This window comes from Schistocerca piceifrons, chromosome 6, assembly GCF_021461385.2.
Source record: "Schistocerca piceifrons isolate TAMUIC-IGC-003096 chromosome 6, iqSchPice1.1, whole genome shotgun sequence".
Taxonomy (NCBI): domain Eukaryota; kingdom Metazoa; phylum Arthropoda; class Insecta; order Orthoptera; family Acrididae; genus Schistocerca; species Schistocerca piceifrons.
In genome coordinates this window covers 147,251,694-147,271,222 of record NC_060143.1, presented here as the reverse complement: position 1 = coordinate 147,271,222, position 19,529 = coordinate 147,251,694, and the positions used below count along the sequence as shown (strand labels likewise).

The window sequence follows — 19,529 nt, the reverse complement described above, 5'->3', positions numbered from 1 at the left end:
ATTATGTGGGGCTGACGTATGCCACTGGTGGTCATTAGGTGCCGTAAAGGCTGTACAATACGTGAAAGCCATCCTCCAACCAATAGTGCAACCATATCGGCAGCATACTGGTGAGGCATTCATTTTTATGGACGACAATTCACGTGCCCATCACACATATCTTGTGAATGACTTCCTTCAGGATAATGATATCGCTCAACTAGAGTGGCCACCATGTTCTCCAGACATGAAACCTATTGAATGTGCCTGGGATAGATTGAAAAGGGCTGTTTACGGACGACATGACCCACCAACCACTCTGAGGAATCTGTGCTGAATCACCGTTGAGGAGTGGGACAATCTGGACCAACAGTGCCTTGAAGAACTTGTGGATAGTATGCCATGACAAATACAGGCATGCATCAATGTAAGAGGTCGTGCTACTGGGTATTAGAAGTCCTGGTGTGTACAGCAATCTGGACCACCACCTTTGAAGGTCTCACTGTATGGTGGTAAAATATGCAACGTGTGATTTTCATGAGCAATAACAAGGGTGTAAATGATGGTTATGTTGAACTCTATTCCAATTTTCTGTACAGGTTCTGGAACCGAGGTGATGCAAAACTTTTTTTGATGTGTATAGTAGGTCATGGCAACTAGGAAGGAGGTAGTTGGTTTGGAATCTGCTGGACATTGGGAAAGGTAGTGTTCAATAGTGGTAAGGCCATGGGCATTAGAGATATTAGTGTAAGTGGAGGTGGCATCAAAAGTGATGAGCAGGTAAAGGGACAGGAACTGTGGAGAGTCAGTAGAGGAAATGGTTGGTGTCTTGTATATAGGAGCAGAGATTCTCTCAGTGGGGGCATGGTGACTGTCCACAAAGGAGTGCCCTGGGTGATTGGATTTATGAATTTTAGGAAGCATGTAGAAGGTGGGAGAATAGGGAGTGGTAGGGGTGAACAGAGAGATGGACCCTGGGGAGAGGTTCTGGGTAGGGCTTAAGGATCTGAGGAGTGACTGGAGATCCTGCTGGATTTCTGGAATGGGGTCACTGTGGTAAAGCTTGCAGGTGGATGTATCTGACAGCTGATGAAGTCCTTCTGCCAGATAATCCTTGCAGTTCACGAGGGGATGTGGAGGAGGTTTGGAAATTGTTGTAGAGGGAGTGGACAGTCGTACTCCAAGGCGGGAGTAGGAAGTGAGCAGGTTGGAGAGCTTTTCGAGGTGGTGTTGTGCCTATTTCTCTAGTTCCTGGAAGGCAAGAGTTTCGATGTGTGTTAAGGGTTCCAGGAATTTGGGATTGCATAGCAGGAGAATTTTGTGGATTGAGAGAAGGTACTGCAAGGATGTTTGGGCTTAGTTGATATGGTTTTGCAGGACTATGTTGGTGAGGGCTAAGGATTGGCAGAATCTGAACACGTGGTGGTCATTTTTTAAGGAGGAGTGGAAGCCGGAGATGGGTAATTTGATGGTAAGGCCATTTGGGAGGATTCCATAAGCCAAGCAACAATGCAGGAACAGTATGTGGGACTGGGTTCTGGCTAGGGATAAAGAAACGTTTCTGTATTGATGCACATGGAAGGAGCAAGGATCCATGGTGGTGGAAGAAATGTGAAAAATTACATGAATAACATAGAATTACATCTGAAAAAATATGACAAAACCACCAACAATACCTCCACTTTGACAGCTGCCACCCATTCGATACCAAGAAGTCCCTTCCATACAGCCTAGCCACCAGTGGTCATTGCATCTGCAGTGATAAGCGGTCCTTATTGAAATATACCGAGGGTCTCACTGAAGCCTTCACAAACCATAATTATCCTCCCAACCTTGTACAAAAACAAATCTCTTATGCCTTATCTTTGCAATCTCCTCCCACCTCACATAGTCCCACTCTCCAGCCTCAGGGGAGCATACCCCTTGTAACTCAGTACTACCCAGGATCGGAGCAACTGAAATACATTTTATGCCAGGTTTTCGACTACCTCTCATTGTGCCCTGAAATGAGAAATGTCCCACCCACTATCCTTCCCACCCCTCACACAGTAGTATTCCGCCATCCACCAGACCTACACAACATACCCATCCATCCCTACACAATCCCTGTTCCCAACCCCTTATCTCATGGCTCATACCCCTCTAATAGACCAAGATGCAAGACCTGTCTTATACATCCTCACTACCACCTACTCCAGTCTGGTCACTAACATCACCTATTCCATCAAAAGCAGGGCTACCTGTAAAACCAGTCATGTGATCTGCAAGATAAGCTGTAACCACTGTGCTGCATTTCTATGTGGGAATGACAACCAACAAGCTGTCTGTCTACAGGAATGGCCAGTGTCAAACTGTGGCCAGGAAACAAGTAGGCCATCCTGTTGCTGAGCATGCTGCCAAACATGACATCCTCTGTTTCAATGACTGCTTCACAGCCTGTGGCATATGGATCCTTCCCACCAACACCAGCTTTTCTGAATTGGCACGGATATGAACTTTCTCTGCAATATATCCTACGGTCCTGTAATCCTCCTGGCCTCAACCTTCATTGGTCATTGCCCTCTCCCATCCAGCTCCTTCTCTATCCCTATTCCAGCTCTAAACTGACCTCATTCGTACATCACATCCAGTCTTTTTACGTCTCTCCTTTTCCGCTATCCCCCCTCCCCCTCTCCCCACCTCTCCGCTCCATTCATCTAACCTCCCGACTGCACATAGCTGCCCTACCCTCTTTCCATTTTGTCCCTCCGCATTACTCAACAGCATGTCACTGGCCACCATGCCTACCCTACTATCCCTCCCCCTCCCCACCCCAGCCTCCTCCTTACCCCCACCAGTCACCACTCTCATCATGCACTGGTGCTGCTGCTCATAGTGTGGGCTCAGTTGCCTTAGACTGCAATCATGTGTGTGTAAGTTGCGTTTGCTTAAGTGTGTATGTGTGTGTTTGCCGTCTAATTCTGATGAAGGTCTTACTGGCTGAAAGCTGTATTTGTGATAGTCTTTTTGTTGTGCCTATCTGCAGCTTAGCATTCTGCCATTTGGTGAGTAGCAACTTTCCTTTTCACAATATTGTTACATTCCTCTACATCCATCTTACTGTAACTAAGTTATGTCAATTCACTCTCTAAGTGAGATGTTAATAACTGCTTGTCTGCTCTGTCTAGCAGAAACACTCTCCTAGCCTTCTTGAGTGATTCATTAACTTTCATAATTGTAGTTGCTATAATGACATAATTATCATTAATCCTCGTTTCTATACTGACATTGTTCATAAGGTCCAGCCTATTTGTAGCTATGAGGTCTAAGATATTTCCATTGCATCTGGGCTGCCAAGCTAGGTGCTCAAGGCACTTTTCAGAAAATGTGTCCAAAAGTATTTCATATGACTTTTGTCTGTATCCCTTGCAATGAATCCATAGACATCCGAGTCTATACTTGGCAGGTTAGAGTCACCTCCAACTAATATTGCATGATTTAAGTATTTACACACCATTGACTGCAGACTTTCTTTGAATGACTCTAGAACTGTCACAAGAGAATTTGTTGTACATGATCAGATGACTTCACTGTCACATGTAACTTCAACCTCAATAGAGACAATGTTTTTGTCAACTGCAATGAACACTCCCCCTCCTGTGACCTCTAATCTGTCTTTCCAATGTACGTTCCATGACTCACTAAATATCTCAGAGATTTCCACTTTGGGTTTCAGTGAGCTTTCATTCCCAAGAATAATTTGAGTGTGAGAACTTTCCTGGAGGGCAGTAAATTCAGGAACTTTATTGTGAATGCTTTGACAGTTTACTGATAAAATTGTGACAGTTGAAGCGTATTTATTCTGAACCCCATTTGACTTCCCTAGCTGTGAATCAACTAGCGAGTGTTCTTTAGAGCACTTCAAACTACCGCCTAGCCTAAAAATCCCTCATGTACACTCCACAAGTACTCTGCTACCCAAGTAGCTGCTTCCATTGTGTAGTGCACCCCTGATCTATCAAGGAGATGCCTACAAATCCCCACAAGGTAATGTAGGTCTAGAAATCTGCAGCCAAGACCATCACAGAGTTGACAAAGCCTTTGGTTGAGATCCTCCACTTGGCTCCAAACCAAAGGACCCCGATCAACTCTGGGGATGATGTTGCATATTGCAGTCTGTACTTTTATCCCACATGTGAGGTCAGCAGCCCTCACCACCTCCACCAGCCACCTACACAAACTGAGAATTGTCTCAGAACCCATGCAACAAGCATCGTTGGTGCTGACATGAGCCACAACATGCAGACGACTGCACCCTGCACGCTCAATAACCACAGGCAAGATTACCTCCACATCTCAGATGAGGCCCCTCAGCAGACATACCGAGTACACATTGACTTTCTTTCTAGCCCTGAACACTATCTGTCCAAGGGGCTCCATAACATGCCTAACATTGGAGTTTCCAGTAACCCATAAACCCCTCCCCTGCATGTGACCGCTCAGATCCTGCTGAAGGACCAGCCATCTATTCACTTACAGGCTGAACGGGTGAGGCCAGGTGGCCAGTCTCCACATTGGCGGAGAGGATTTTAATTTGCTCACTGTGTGATAAGCTCGCCCATATTTTATGTAAGTGGCCAGCCAATAACAATTTCCTGTGACATTCTTGTTGCTATGTTTCCCCTTTCCTTAGGTTTTACTTTCTTATGTAGCATTTTCCTTCTTTTCCTGCTTTCTTTGAGTGTGTGCTTTAGTTTTCTTAGGTCTGTCCACATTTGTTCCTTTTAATGTGTGTCAGGGCGCTGATGACCTCAATGTTGTGCGCCCATAAGCCCCAACACACCACCACCACCACCACCACCGCACTACGCATCCTTGACACGAACATGTTACCACCCGCCACTCACCCTGCTGTGAGGGCTGATCCACTATGTCGTGTGCTCTGGGAGGTGCCTTGGAAGCAGAGCCTGCAGGCAAAACAAGTGAGAGCTGAGGTGTCCTATGTTACATGCTATATTGTCCACCACCATTACACCCCAGTGGCCTGAAGGTGATTGACCATAGTCAACAGCAGCAACACAGTTCATGAATGGCAGCCAGCTCCTCTTGCATCTGCACACAGCATGCACACATCCTATCTGACCTATCAAGACTAACAGAAGAAATGAACTATAAAAGCAGACAATCCTAGATAAGTGACATGCTACCTTGTTGTGTCACCAATGGATGCAGATGTGTTAACGAGCAGTTGCACTAAAAACTGAATGAATTTTCACTTACAGAAATGCGATGTTAACCCCCTTAAACAGAGAAGCATGCACAAAATTTAATAAATATACTATGTGAAAAACACAGGAAAGGATAAACACTTAATAAATGAAAAGCACCAGTTTGATTTTGTTCCACAGTATTACTTTTATTGTGTTAACCGGTTTTCGGCTTACAAGGCCATCTTCAGGCATTCACTGAGTATTGTCACCAAAGAAGTTACAATGTTTGCAGATAACACTGGAAGAGAAGTAACATGTCTAGACTGAAGCAGAAACATGCAGTAAGTAACATATTTGACAGTGTGGTGGTAATGCAACGAAAAAGTAAAAAATTGCACAGTAAATAAATAAAAATATAAATATAAGAACCGACAGAAGGTTCTGTTAACACTCTGTAGATGTACTCATATCACAGCTGAGAGCTGGAGCCTGACTGACTGGCTTACTAAATAAATGGACATTATATATAAAAACAAAGATGAGGTGACTTACCGAACAAAAGCGCTGGCAGGTCGATAGACACACAAACAAACACAAACATACACACAAAATTCAAGCTTTCGCAACAAACTGTTGCCTCATCAGGAAAGAGGGAAGGAGAGGGGAAGACGAAAGGAAGTGGGTTTTAAAGGAGAGGGTAAGGAGTCATTCCAATCCCGGGAGCGGAAAGACTTACCTTAGGTAAGTCTTTCCGCTCCCGGGATTGGAATGACTCCTTACCCTCTCCTTTAAAACCCACTTCCTTTCGTCTTCCCCTCTCCTTCCCTCTTTCCTGATGAGGCAACAGTTTGTTGCGAAAGCTTGAATTTTGTGTGTATGTTTGTGTTTGTTTGTGTGTCTATCGACCTGCCAGCGCTTTTGTTCGGTAAGTCACCTCATCTTTGTTTTTATATATAATTTTTCCCACGTGGAATGTTTCCTCCCATTATATTAAATAAATGGACAGTTGCTTTCAAAACAAAACAAATAAGCATCTACTGTGCTACAGACTGAATGAATTTACATTTACAAAAACCCGAGATTAACCCTCTTAAATAGAGAAACACATGTGAAATTTAATAAATATACTATGAGGAAAACACAGAAAAGGATAAACTCTTAACTTGTTGTTCTGTAGATGCACTTGTATCGCAGCCAAGAGCTGGAGCCTGACCTTGAAGCTTTGTGTGAGGGTCACAACTTTCATCACCAGCAAAAATCTTTGACCAAAATGTGGGATCATGCCTGGCTCTATGCAGTAGTTCAGCAGATATCCTTTGTCTTTCCCCTTTCTGTTCATTTGTTAGTGGTGAGAAACAAATTTTGTGTTAAGTTTCCATTTCCCTAAATCTTTGCATAAAATGTGACACACATCATGATTCAAATTAAGTTCCTCTGATATCGCATGGACAGATACATTATGGTCTTCTTGCAATAACTGCCTGACTTGCCCCATATTTGCATTGGTATGTGCTGTTGATAGGCGACCAGCTGTGAGATCATCTTGCAGCTGTCACAAAACCTTTTGTGCCACTCAAAAACATGACTTCTTGAAAGTGCCTCACCTGCATATGCTTGCTTAATGTTGTCTGTGTTTCACTAGGGCTTTTCGCGAGCTTAACACAGAACTTACTGTTCACCTTTTGATCACAATCAGCATCTATTGTGCCACCATAACTAATGCACCAAGAACCCAAACAGTGTGTTTCTAAGCACAACCCTGCCACCTAGTGAGTTTGCAGGGAAACATGGCCAAAATCATTTCAAACACACACATATGCACATACCTGGTAACATAAAAGCAACATTTGTTCCTGTTTAGTATTACAAACTCAGAAATAAAAAATAAACTGTCCTGGAACTTTTCTGACCAAGGGAGTATTTGAACCAGTTAACAATGGTCATGAGAATGACTCATTGGTAACAGAGTCATTATTCGGATCAGTATTGGGATCAGGCTGGAAAAGCAGTGTCAGATGAGAGTCAGGCTTTAGATAAGAAAACAAAGTTTAATTGTCATAAGAATAAGCATTGGACTGGGATTAAATCCAGCAGATTGGAATGGGATTTAAAACAACATGGAGTAAATTGAAGTCACCATGGTATCAGATCAGCATCAAGGGCAAGTGCAGACCAAGTCCTTACTACCAAGTCTTGGGATGAAGTCCTAACGTGAAGTCTCCTGAAAGACTCATTATGAAGTCTTGCTCCTCACTGGATGTCTCCACCAGAAAAGTCCATGAAATGTTGGTCATCAAATCACATCATGCTACCAAAAACAGTCCTTTCACTTTCCAGCTCTCTGATTCTGATCCAGGTCTTCCCCTCTTAAACTCCCAGAGCACTGAAATTTTCTCATTGCAGCTTATCAATGGCTGATGACACATCAGTTCCAGGCAATAGACAATTCCTCCTGGGCAGTTCTCTTCCTCTTGATTCCTTGTCACAGGATGCCAACTTTCTTCTGAAAACCAGGAGGATTTTCGCTTACTCAGATCCATCAAGTATTTTCAAGGTTCTGTTTGAGAAGATAATGACTTTCAGTGTTTTGCAAACAAGCTAACCCCTCAAGGAGTCTTCAGGTGCTTTACAGAGGTGCAAGTTTAAGTGAAAGAACGTTTTTCCCTAGTGTAGAAAGCTGGCTGTGACTAGTCCCTTCTGCCAATCGTAAGCCTTTCACAGTAAGATATCGTCACTGAGAAATAGTGCTCTTCTTGGCATACACACATTATGCATCATTTGTGTTTTAAGGAAGGATTTCCACAGATCACCAACAAGTACTTCATGGTTCCTTTTGTGTATAAAGCCAGTTCATCCCAGGCACTATCTATTATACTTTGGCATTTACTACAGGTTCTATGTAATTCCATTTGTGGCATTAATATAATTAAACAAGTAACTGCCTGCCTCCTGTTATCCATAGGTGAATAATTTCCCACTTATGTGCAGCAGACTGTATCAAGTGCAAATAATATGATATAAAACAGGGAAGGGGGTGACATTACACTAAACAGGCCCCTCCTCCTGAAAAGCAGACCTGAATTATGTGTGCGTAAATGACAGGTAGGGAAATGTGGAACAACTAAACAGTGCAGGATAAAAAATATTGCAAGCATTATGCACTTATGTAGAAATTTCCTGGAAACTTCCTCACACTGTAGTGTTTGTACCATACTAACAAAATTCCTTTGTAGGAAGATTCCATAAACTGTTCTGCAGGACAGAAAATGGATTGTTGTGAAATGTTAGCCATCTTACAACTTATGAATGACAATACACACAGTGAACAGTTGACCATCTTATCCCTTATGATTGTATGACTGAGTTTATTTTATTCACAACATGATGTTTCACAGTAGTATATTTGAATATGTTGTTTTCTTTCCTATTGTTGAAGGAGATGAGGCAGTTGTAAGTAAAAATTAATCAGCTGTATCACTCTTTTAGGTTGAGAAGTTCTACTCAAAGCAGTATTCAGACAAGGAGGAGGGTTTGCAGCAGTTGAAAGATGTGCTTCGGGCATATGCATCTGGAGAGAAACATCCAGAGCAACCAACTGCTTCACCAAACAAAATCGCAAGGGCTGCAATTTTCTTATTACACAGGGCACTCAGGGATAAGGTATATTCCGTCTACAGTTTGGCAGCTGAAAATATTAGGCTGTTTTTCTCAGAATTTGTTCCTACCAGGTAAAAATTAAATGTGTTCTTTACATAATTTATTATTGGAAATTATCTTTAGTTGTTCATACAGTGTAAAGATAAAGCTTACACACTCTAGTTTTAAAATGGTAAGTACAAAATACATGTTAAGAAATTTTCATTGTTTTAAACAACTTTTACCCAGGTCATAAAAGATATAAATAATAAATGTAATCCTGATATATGTGTAACAAATCTTCAGTATTTTTGTGTGTGTGTTCATCATCAAGAACTTAAAATGAATAAATACATCAAGTTGACTCATAAATAATTCAGATAAATTACTTTTCTGTTTAATGTCATTGCCAATTTGCAGGAAAAGTAAATCATTAATATGACAATATTTTCAACATTTCTATTTACTGTCGTTCCACTGTAGTTCTGATGTGTAACTCACCTCTTAATAAGAATATCTGCACTGGAAATGGGCAAGTGGAATTAACAATGTGTAGGACTTGCCTGTCACAGTCTAGCAAGAACCTCTTTAAGCACTTACTATATTATTGGTAACTTCACAACACAGTTATTCTGTCTTCAAAGGTGTCTAGCTAATGACTGCCTGAATCATTTATGGTATGCTTAAGCGATGTGGTAATATAAGAAAAATTACTTTATTATTCTTTGCAAAACTATTCTTTATTTCATAAAGTGGTGATTTATTCACTTAAAATTGAAATAAAATGTATGACAGACAGCAAAGCTGTAATCGGAAAACAAACTGGAATTCTGTTTCCCTAACAACTCTTCCATCCTGGCAGGAACATATGTGCCAATAAAACAAGAGTTGGCAATCCTGAAACACTGTACCTATAAATATATCATAAGGAGAAGCCATCTATATTCCAATATCCACAAAATTTATAACCCAACATCTTCAAGAGAAATGTCATCAAACATCATCAAAAGAAATAATTAAATTCATAATAATAATAATGAGAAATTTGTTACCGGGTATGTATTTTCAGGAACTAAAATGCAGTTTACATGAGAGACATTGCTAAATAGGAAGGTGGCATGACAGCGTGCAGTGTTCCTACTGAAAAATACATGAGCTTTTCATCCTCTGGTGAATATTGATCTGTATGTTGCAAGTTTGGTAATGGATATCAGACATTGGATGATTAAAGACAAGACATGGCCATTATGGAGCCAAAACCTGGCAATACGATGATGAATTTTACAAAGCCAATGCCTAATTGAGATGAAAAAGTGAGGTGTAAATTTCCCACTTCTTGGACAGCAATATTACCTTGCCAATAATTAATAAAGTTTGCAGACATCCCACAGAGTTGATGAGGACTTCTGTTGAAAGTGTCATGTTGAGGAGAAGTGTGAACCATAATGCCTGAAAAAATACACTGTTGCAATCTCCAGATAGTAATTCCTTGTGCCTTGTGTAGTCACTCTTCTTAAGCACCTCCTTCTTCTTTCTGTGAGGAAAAAATGCATCCAGAATTGTAAACATTTTATTAACCCTGCAAGTATTGGCAAGAGATCAACAGAGCCAGGGATATAGCTTGGAATAAACAAAAGTTTGTTTGCAAAGTAACTAAAAGTATTGTATGAAGAAAAATGATCTAGAGAGAAAAATTTTGGAAGAAGAAAAGAGGGGCAGAATGAAATACACTATAATTAAAGACATTATAGTGTTAATAAAAAGCAGATATTATAATATTCTTACATCATTATTTACTTTGATTTTGTTTGACTTGTAGCCTCACTTATTAACTACTGTAACATAAATTATCCTTATTAAATGGGCAAACAATAACCTAGAATTATTTACTGGACCAAATAAATAAATAAATAAATAAAAAGAGTGGGGACAAATAGGAGGACCATACACAATACCTAGGACAGTGTAAGATAGAAAAAAGTACATGTCAAGCTTCACAAGAGTTAAATCAGAAAAAGTTTGTATTATAAAGAAAGAAAAAGATTAAATAAAATGAAATATACAAGAAAGAATGGAGTAAGCTTAAATGGTTGCAAATCCATTTTAAATAAAAAAATTGTGTTAAATTTTTCACATGTGTGAGCCTTATTTGCACCTTACAATGTGTCCTAAAGAAATATGACCATGATTAAAATTCCAAAATAAATATTACAGTAGAGCGTCGATTATCCGAAGTAATTGGGGGCCATGGGTGTTCAGAAAACTGGTTTGTTTGGATAATCAAACTGTACATGTTTATTTGCCAAAAAGAAGTACTGTACAGTAAATTTATTCATAAAAACAGGCATCTCTTTTAGTATTACATAGTAACATACAAAGGCAACTTCAGTAGGAATGTATAGTATGTGGCACAGTTTATTAAACAAAAATATATACGTATTACACATGCATTTTGCATGAACAATACACACAGTATACAAAATTAACATTTAAAAAAATCATTTATTTTGGTCTGTCTAAGCAAGCCTACACGCTTACGAGCAGCTAAGTCACATACTTCTTTCATTACAGATATCTGAAACTGGTCACTTTCATCTTGGGCTTCAAATCATAGCAAGGCAGTATCTAAACAAGTGAATGGCTCAGAAGCTATTGGTATACTTTCATCTTCACTTTCTGGAGTACTGATTGATGAGATGCTGGCGGCGTCATCTTTATCAGTGATGACATTTACAATTTCGCTGTCCTGCATGATTTGGTGTCCTGGATCTGCATCGTCGATATTCATCCATTCATGAACATCTTCTTCATCACATTCGTGGCAATCTATTTCTTTTAGCATACCGAGAATTTCGGACATATAAATCTGTTCGTCATTTTCAATCATACCTTGTGAATTTTCTTCTGTGTCCAAAATTTTATTCCAGGCTTTCTTCAAACTCTCTTCCTTTACACTATTCCATGCTGCGCTGATCATGTAGGATGTGTCTTTCAAGTCAATATTCTTATGATTTCTTCTCCATCCTCTTCTCTTTCTAACAATAACTTACGCAACAATTCTTTCCTGTAATATCGTTTGAAAGTCTCAATAACAACTTGATCCATGGGCTGTAATAAGGAGGTTACGTAAGGTGGAAGTAATATTACCTTTATGAACTCGTCTTTTTTGTTTAAAATATCACATGACGGATGAGTTGGTGCATTGTCAAGGAGAAGTAGTGTTTTCTCCCTCTTCCCATTCTTTAGCTGATGAGCTTTTACAGAGGGTACAAAAACGTCCAGAAACCACTTCATAAAAATCGTACTTTCCATCCAGGCTCTCTTTTTTGTGGCGGCGTTCGTAGCGACAAACAATTCGCTGTAGAAACAGCTTACGAAGTCACCGCCACACTTTTAATAGCGGGCCGACCGGTCCGCTGGAACAGTGAACAGAAAGATGAAAACCCAAACACTCTGATTAAATAAAAGTCGGTACTTATCTTTATTAACAAAGATACAGAAACACAGTAGGGAACTCTGTGTCTACAGAAATCTGTCTAGTTCGAGTCGGAGCGGCTAGGTCAGCGTCGGCTGACGACAAACAACAACTCTGCTGCGATGAACACACAACTGACTAGCAAGTACACAATTCGGTGGCGAGTATACCACTGAGCGGCGAATACAGAACTGTCCTAGCACTCGCGACTCCAGCGCTTAAGAAACCAGAAGCCAGCGGTGGCACGCGCAGACTTGCGGCGATTTCCTGTCTCGCTGGCGCTGCTTATGTGGACGGCGTCCGGACTTTGATGCTGCCAACCTTTTGGCAGTGGGCTCGGGTGGCATTACTGGCTAGGATATAACACTCCTCCCCCCCAAATCGCCGCACCGTCGTTGAATAATGACGTGGCGAGCGTCGACGGTGGGGGAGGGGTCTGGCCGCAGGCGTAGCAGAAGAGACCGGGGCGGAGACTTGTCGGTGGCAGTCCCCGGTCCGCACCCCAGCATTGGCTGCGCGGGGCCTCGGGAAACACCGACTGAAAACCGAGGTAAGGGTGCACGCCTGTGACCACGGGCGCAGCTTCTGGTACTGGACGCGACGGGGCGTCGGGACCCACGAAGAGAGGCAGCGTCTCCTGACGCTGCGTCGACGGCTGCTGAGTGGGCGCCGGACAAGGCGCTGCGGTGTCAGACTCCTTGGGGGTGCCCAAGGAAAGCGGCTGCAGGACAGGCTGCACAGCCACCGCTTGGGAAGGCGGCCCTGCTGAGGGGTCGACGTCCATCAGCTCCGAAGGCGGTGGCGACTGAAGAGGGACCGCAGGTGCCGGAGCGACCACCTGGGGTGCTCCCGGATGAAGCTGCGCGGGAGGCATCAACGGGACGGGCTGTCGGCGTGGTAGCGGCGACGGCTGCTGCTGCTGCCCTGGGGGCGGCAGCGAAGTCGGAAGGCGAGGCTGGAACCCGCCGCGGACCAAATCTGTGGACAAAGAACGAGCAGCAGAATCCGGGCGGCCAGCGCGGCGCAACTGGTTCTGATGCCTCCTGTGCACCCTAGTAGCACCTCGAACAGTATAAAAACCGCGACCCTGGACACTTATCACGGTACCACGTTCCCAACGACGGCGACCGTGATAAACTCAGAAAAAAACGGCGCCATTGCGCTGAAAACGCGTGCGATGCTCAGAAGCGGCGGGTCGATCCGGGGGGTGCAACAACCGTAGTAGGGTGGGATGATGACGGCCGTGGAGAAGTTCCGCAGGCGAAGGGCCGTCGCGTGGCGTGGTCCGGTACGACGACAGGAACGTGATGAGGGCCTGCTGACGAGAGTGCGTAGCACGAAGGCGGTCCATATGATCCTTGAATGTGCATACGAAACGTTCCGCTGCACCATTCGATTGAGGGTGGAAGGGCGGAGTAAGAACATGGCGAATGCCACTGGCAGAACAAAAACTTTCAAATTCAGCAGAGGTAAATTGTGGACCATTGTCAGACACTAAAACTTCTGGAAGACCCTCAATACAAAAAATTGAAGTCAACGCCTATATAGTTTGTGCAGACGTTGTAGACTGCATGGGCACAACAAACGGAAAATTACTAAATGCATCTATCACGATGAGCCAACGAGAATGCCAATATGGACCAGCGAAATCAATATGTACTCGCTGCCAGGGACCGGCAGGGCGTGCCCACTCAAAATAGCGTTGAGGCGGAGCAGCTTGGTGTTCGGCACATGTCGAACAATCTGTAGACATCTGCGTAATCTGCTTATCAATGCCGATCCATGTACAATGACGGCGGGCAAGCTGCTTGGTGCGGACCACTCCCCAATGACCTTGATGCAACAAGTTGAGGACCTAGGATTGGAGCACTTGGGGAACCACTACACGAAGCTGGTCATTCTCGGTGCGTAACAGCAAAACTCCGTGCGAAACAGACAACAGATGACGTTGCGGATAATAGCGACGAACCACAGGATCTGATATGTCCTTTGCCTTGGACGGCCAACCACGTTGAACAAAACGTAATAGTAAACTCAGATGAGGATCCGTAGCTGTCTCACGTGCCACCTGACGATAATCAATCGGAAAATCCCGGAGGGATTGATGCTCATCGGCGTCAATCTGATGGCAAGAGTCGTCAGAGGAATCGAAGACATCATCTGCAGCAATTGGCAATCTAGAAAGCGCGTCAGCGTTTGCATGCTGAGCTGTAGGGCGATACAGTATCTCATACTGGTATTGTGATAACAAAAGAGCCCAACGTTGTAGTCTCTGAGCTGTCCGCTGAGGAACTGGTTTAGACGGATGAAACAGTGACGTCAGGGGCTTGTGATCTGTTACTAAATAGAATGGTCTACCATAGAGGTAGTGATGGAATTTTGTGACACCGAACACAATAGCCAACGCTTCCTTGTCCAATTGGCTATAATTACTCTGAGCTTTGTTTAGCAATTTAGATGCGAACGCAATAGGACGTTCGGTGTTACCGACTCGGTGAGACAACACAGCACCGAGGCCGAAAGAAGAGGCATCACAAGCTAACACCAGAGGCTTGTTAGGGTCGTAATGGACCAGACAACGATCATTCAATAAAGCCTCTTTAAGCTGCTGAAAGGCTGATTGGCAATCAGCTGACCACACAAACGGAACATTCTTACGGCGGAGACGATGCAACGGTGCAGCAATCTGTGATGCATTAGGTATAAACCTAATATAATACGTCAATTTGCCAAGAACTGCTTGCAATTCATGCAGATTGCGAGGGGCGGGCAAATCACGAATAGCTGCTAAATGTGACTGGGAGGGATGAATGCCTTGAGCATTAATAACATGTCCCAGATACTCCATCTCCGTAAGGAAAAATGAACATTTATCGATGTTGCAACGTAGGCCTTCCTGAGACAACACTTTAAACAAACACTCCAAATTACGGAAATGTTCAGCAGGCGTCCGACCAGACACAACAATATCGTCTAAATAGTTGCAACACGATGGCACATTAGCCAGAAGTTGTGACAAAAAACGCTGAAAAACAGCTGGAGCTGACGCACAACCAAAAGGCAAACGCAGAAAACGGAACAACCCCAACGACGTGTTTATGACAAAATACTGTTGTGATTGCTCGTCGAGGGGCAATTGCAAATATGCTTCACGGAGATCAATTTTGGAAAAGAAACGAGCTTCCCCTAACTTATCCATCAGCTCGTCGGGTCTAGGCAAAGGAAAAGAATCAATGACAGTCTGAGGATTAACTGTCGACTTAAAATCAGCACACAAACGTAACTTGCCAGACGGTTTCTTTATAATAACTAAGGGAGAAGCCCACTGGCTCGCTGAAACGGGTTGAATAACACCGTTGTTTTGCCAACGACGAAGTTCATCTTCTACAGGTGCCCGGAGGGCGTGAGGCACTGGACGAGCACGACAAAATCGAGGCTGAGCATTATCTTTTAACGTAATATGAGCGGCAAAGTTCGCAGCACAACCTAGTTCGTCTTTAAATATGTCACTGTATCGTTTACACAAATCGGTTATGCTGTCTTGAGGAACAACAACAGAATTAATTTGCAACACATTGTCTTGGATAGACAGCCCAAACAAGTCAAAACAGTCTAATCCGAAAATGTTTACACTGTCTGTAGCGCGGAGCACTGTGAATGAAACTGTTTTTGTATTGCCACGGAATGTGGCTGGCACGCTACATACACCTAACACAGGAATTTGTTCTCCACTATAAGTAGCCAAAGAATGTTTTGCCGCTGAAAGTTTAGGGCGGCCGATAGTCGCATATGTAGCACTATTTATGAGAGTCACAGACGCACCAGTGTCTAATTGAAAATTGAAGGTCTTATCCTGGATGCGTAGCTTCACAAATAGTTTATTACACTGTCTCTGGATTGGTGCAGTGGAGGCGGAAGACACAAAATCAGCGCGTTTAGCGCGTGTTCGCTGCTTACGACAACTCGTGGGTTGGGCGGGTGGAACAACAACTCCCGCTTCACTTGCAGTCTGTACATTACTTTTTACAGCGTTTGAATTACGCTCGGGTCGCATAGCAGAGGGCTGGGTGGGTGGCTTATTGCGAACAAGTTTATTACCCACACGAACCGTGGAAGAGTCTTTAAACGCGACCTTCTGGGCGGGCTGGCTTTGAAGAACATGAATATCCATGGGCTGGGCAGCACTGGAATTGCTCTTGCGTTTGCGCAAACAGTCTGGATGTGTCCTTTCCTTTGACAAAAGTGACAAACCGCGTTTCTTAACGGGCAACGTTCACGAGGATGAGCAAGAACACACTTAGGGCAAGACTTAACTCTATCATTTTGCACACACGGCTGACGAATGTGTTTAACATGACGCGGCCGGCTAGTGTTTACAGTCTGACTCTGCCGGTAGGGCCACGGGGGTGACATAACTTGCTTAGCACAGGCAATTTGAGAAATACATGGCTGATCTAACTCACACTCAGCATAGTCAAAAGTATCTTGGGCTTCGATGATGTTCATCACAGTCTCTAATGACGGGTCAGGCAACTTTAAGATAGCAGCACGAATACGAGAATCTGCAATGTTTTGAGTAATAGCGTCTCGTAACATGACATCACTGTAGGAAGCTCCACACACACAATTAAATCGGCACTGACGGGTGAGGCCCCGTAAATCTGTTAACCACTGTTTATTAGATTGATGTGGCAGTTTCTTTAATCTGAAGAACTTGAATCTAGCTGCTGCCACATGAACTCGCGACTCGAAATACTCAGCAAGCTTGTTAACAACAACGTCATAGTCTAAAGCTTCTGGCTTGGATTCCGGGAACAACTTACAAAGTAGTCGATAGACTTCCATGCCTGCAGTGGAAATTAAATAAAGCTGCCGCTCAGTACCTGTGATTTTGTAGACTGTCATGTGCGCCTGCAACTGCGCAAAATATTCTCGCCATTCTTCTCGTGATGCATCAAAAGCACAGAAAGGTGGTGCTGCCTGTGCTTGTTCCTTTTGTATTGGAGGATTAGCCGCTTGTTTGGCGATTGCTTCCACCAGACTTTGTATTTGCTGACTCTGTAACAAGATCAACTGTTGTAATTCGGCAGACATAGTGAACACAAATTAAACCAGCCCCCAAAATTTTATCGCTATAATTAGTATAACCAGAAACAAGTTGAACCAGCCCTGCACACGAGTTCGGAAGTCCTCGTCGCCAGTTTTGTGGCGGCGTTCGTAGCGACAAACAATTCGCTGTAGAAACGGCTTACGAAGTCACCGCCACACTTTTAATAGCGGGCCGACCGGTCCGCTGGAACAGTGAACAGAAAGATGAAAACCCAAACACTCTGATTAAATAAAATTCGGTACTTATCTTTATTAACGAAGATACAGAAACACAGTAGGGAACTCCGTGTCTACAGAAATCTGTCTAGTTCGAGTCGGAGCGGCTAGGTCAGCGTCGGCTGACAAACAACAACTCTGCTGCGATGAACACACAACTGACTAGCAAGTACACAATTCGGTGGCGAGTATACCACTGAGCGGCGAATACAGAACTGTCCTAGCGCTCGCGACTCCAGTGCTTAAGAAACCAGAAGCCAGCGGTGGCGCGCGCAGACTTGCGGCGATTTCCTGTCTCACTGGCGCTGCTTATGCGGACGGCGTCCGGACTTTGATGCTGCCAACCTTTTGGCAGCGGGCTCGGGTGGCATTACTGGCTAGGATATAACACTCTTTTGTGAGGTGTACACAACAGGCAAGGCTGATATATTAACGTGCTTGAAACAACATGGCTTTTTACCTTTACCAATGACGAACATAGGCAATCAGTGACTTCCAGTAGCATTAGCACAAGCCAAAGCTGTAATACAGTCCTTGCTTGTTTTAGGACCAGGTGCTGCTAATTCATGATGTGAAACAAGAGTTTTTCTTGGTAAAACTTTCCAGTTAAGTCCAGTTTCGTCAGCATTGTAAACGTTTTCGAGAGCATAATCTTCTTCCCTTAATAAGTCCCTTAGTTTTGAAAGAATCAGCTGCTGAAGAATCAGCCGACAGTTTTTCTCCCTGTATTGTAAGCTCACGAATGCCGTGTCTTGACTTGAAGCATTTTAACCAGCCCGTGCTCACTTTAAAGTTCGAAGGCCCTCCAAGTTTTTTGTTGAACTGCATTGCCTTCTCACACAGAATGGGACCTGAGATAGGTTCTCCTTCCAATCTGTTTTGTGTAAACCACTTGTAAACAGCATCATCTAGATCTGTGTTAGTGGCGAGCTTCATAGTTTTACGGCTTGTTGATCTGTCAGTAGAATCAGGCATAGCTATAAAATTTGCTATGCTTCTCGTTTGGTTTTTTATATCTGTAATTGTCGGCTTCCCCACCTTGTACTCACTGGATAAAGTGGTCGCAGATTCACCTTCTTCTAACCTTTTAATAATCTCGTACTTGTCCCTCATAGAAAGGACAACACATTTACGTTTAAGCATTTTGTATCATCAAGTTCACTTCTTCACGCAGCAGCACACAAGTGGTCATAACAGAGAACCGAAGGTGACTGTTTGCACCATGAGAAGCTCTTCTTGGGGGCACGCAATCCTTCAAACTGTGCGGAGCGGCATGCCTCAACTCTAAGCTGGCGCAGTTGTTGCTGTGAACAGCTTTGATACTGCCGCTACTTCTACTGCCAGTGCCAAGCCGACAGAAGTGTGCTGATTGTTGAAACACAGCGGCTGGCGGCTTGGCCGGTCAGCAGCACCTTGTGAAGGCCCCATTAGAAGCAATGTTCTGCCAGTGGTGGCCCTGTTTGGCGACTACTGTGGGAAACTTGGTTTGGGAGTGAGGGGGATGATGGACGGTAGGGTGGGAGAGTAACAGGTACGAGCGAGTACACAGTTCGGTTAAGCGGTCGTTCGGTTGACCGACGTTTGGATAATCGACGCTCTACTGTATCCCAAATAACTTGGAAATTTGAACATAAGAAAATTTTTCAGGTTAAATTTCATCACTTACAGTTTATTCAGTAGTTCTGCCCCACCATAAACGTCATTGTTGTAGAAATTAGTGTCAGTGTCATTGAGAAACAGCTGAAATCACTTAGATTGAACAAGTTCCCATGGCCTGATAAAATTCCCATCTGTTCTACATGGAATCTGCAACTGAATTAGCCCCTCTCTCAACCATATTCTACCATAGATCCATCAAACAAAAATATCTACCTACTGGTCACAGCCTTTTACAAGAGAGGTATCAGAAAGTGATCCATAAAGTT

The 19,529-nt window shown here is 43.5% G+C and overlaps 1 protein-coding gene across 1 annotated transcript in view; it reads left to right on the top strand.

The window, feature by feature from the left end:
• LOC124802828 (centrosomal protein of 104 kDa) overlaps window positions 1-19,529 on the top strand; it is a 455,266-nt gene that overhangs the window by 368,665 nt on the left and 67,072 nt on the right. Inside the window, exon 10 of the mRNA XM_047263836.1 lies at window positions 8,655-8,896. Within this exon, the coding sequence (XP_047119792.1) occupies window positions 8,655-8,896 (242 nt within the window). The remainder of the gene's footprint in view (window positions 1-8,654; window positions 8,897-19,529) is intronic.